Below are 1,734 nucleotides of genomic sequence, written 5' to 3' on the forward strand. Positions count from 1 at the left end.
AGGAAATGCTCGTGGAACTTTCTTTTTCTTCTCAGAAGACCTGATTCTCCTTGCTCTAGACCTGTTCCCTTCCAAAACAAACAGAAATAACCACTTTGCAGCCATGGGACGCCCCCAGAGCTGGTGGTCTCCACCTCCCATCCTCACAGAAGCTCCGTCACTGCAGCGCTGGGGACTTTAATGTTAACACGGGCAGCTTTTGTTGAGCACCATGTTTGGGAAATGGTGTCACGGGCGGTGACGTGGAGCTGGGGATATTCTGTGGGCTGTGGATTTCGGGTAGAAATAGAATGTCCTGAGTCAGGAGAATCAGGCAAGACAAACGCGCCCGGGGCAGGAGGCTCCTCGGCGGGCGGGGATGACGCGGGGAGGAGGAAGAGGAAGAGGGTGGGAATCCTCATGACTGACGCAAGAGTGGTGCCAGGGCGAAGCTGGGAACGGGCTGTGCGGAGAGGGGTACCCCTTTGCTGACTGCTGTAACCCTGCCCCTAGAGCAGAGCTTGGCACAGAGAACCCGAAGATGGATGAACGGGGCCCAGAGAAGGAGTAGGTCACTCAGAGTTACTCGGAGAGAAGGCATTGCCCCGCACCCGGCCAGTGCCCTGTGCGATCACCCCGAGGCGGAGTCGCTCACCAATCACGACGTCCACGGGCAGCTGGGCCAAAAGGGACCCGATGGGAGTGAGGGCCTCTGAGCTGTCCAGGGCGCCCTGGTCCTGGAGGTAGAGGATGGCTGTTTCCAGGCTGGCTGGTGGGGGCGGCTCGATGAAGGGGAAGGTTCGGGGGTCTCCCACGTTCATGCTCTTCATCTGGAATGAGAACCGAACCCCCCTGGGATGGGACACAGGAGCCGCCGTGGAGCACTGAGAGGGCTCGGATCACAAACTCGTGTTACTTTAAGACACTCGAGGTCAAGGCCCATGGTACAGAGGCAGGGGAGAAGCGCCATCGTCTGCCTGTCTGCCCGGCATCTCTTCTCCCAGACCCTGGCCATGGAATGAACACATGATCTAAGCTGGACCATTCGAGGTTTCTCAGCCCCGCTTCCAGCCCTCATAGCAACTAAGAAATAACCACGTGACCTGAGCTGGGCCAATCAGAATCCTTTCCTGGGACTGCAAACTAGAGCTGGGAGAGAGAAGTTCCAGCATCCTCTCTGCTCGTGAGGGGCCAGGATGGAGACCCAGAGCTGCTGTGGTTATTTTTCTATCGCCTGGAAATTAGCCCACCCACCACCGATGGAGAATTCCTTAAGTGTTCCTCAGCAAGACCCGCCTCCCCCATGATGGATACTCAAAGCCATGAAATCCTCTTTTCTGCTTACAAGAATTTCAGTTGGGTTTCTCTCTTTTGACCAAGAAATGTCCATGAATTCAGAGGCCAGAGGCACAGCAGGTGGTGGAGAAAATGAAGTCAGCACCTGTCATTGGGTCTGGCATGAGCCAGAGGGAAGCTCAGAGAGCCTGGGGGCTCAGTCCCAGTCTCCCAGCTAGGTGACCTGCTCGCCTGGCCCTGACCTAGAGGTGACCGGCCATTCCTCCCTGCTCACCGAACCCTGATGTTGTCTGGGAGATCACCCGATACCCACTGAAAGACCTTCAAATTAGAAGCTCTGGGTGGGAAGTAGGGCGCGGATTTTTTTTAAGTTCTCCAGATGATTCCAATGTGTAGCTGGGGCTGAGAATCAGTGCTCCAATCCAGTCTGGCAATGCCACCGCCGGACAATTACAGGTC

General features: G+C 56.2%; 1 protein-coding gene across 1 annotated transcript in view; it reads right to left on the reverse strand.

The window, feature by feature from the left end:
• The window catches only part of LOC105304213 (DExH-box helicase 34), a 79,603-nt gene that overhangs the window by 15,197 nt on the left and 62,672 nt on the right, over nt 1-1,734 (reverse strand). Inside the window, 2 exon segments of the mRNA XM_023522134.1 lie at nt 233-266; nt 635-809. Coding sequence (XP_023377902.1) covers nt 233-266; nt 635-809 — 209 coding nt within the window.

Source organism: Pteropus vampyrus, unplaced genomic scaffold (assembly GCF_000151845.1).
Source record: "Pteropus vampyrus isolate Shadow unplaced genomic scaffold, Pvam_2.0 Scaffold333, whole genome shotgun sequence".
Taxonomy (NCBI): domain Eukaryota; kingdom Metazoa; phylum Chordata; class Mammalia; order Chiroptera; family Pteropodidae; genus Pteropus; species Pteropus vampyrus.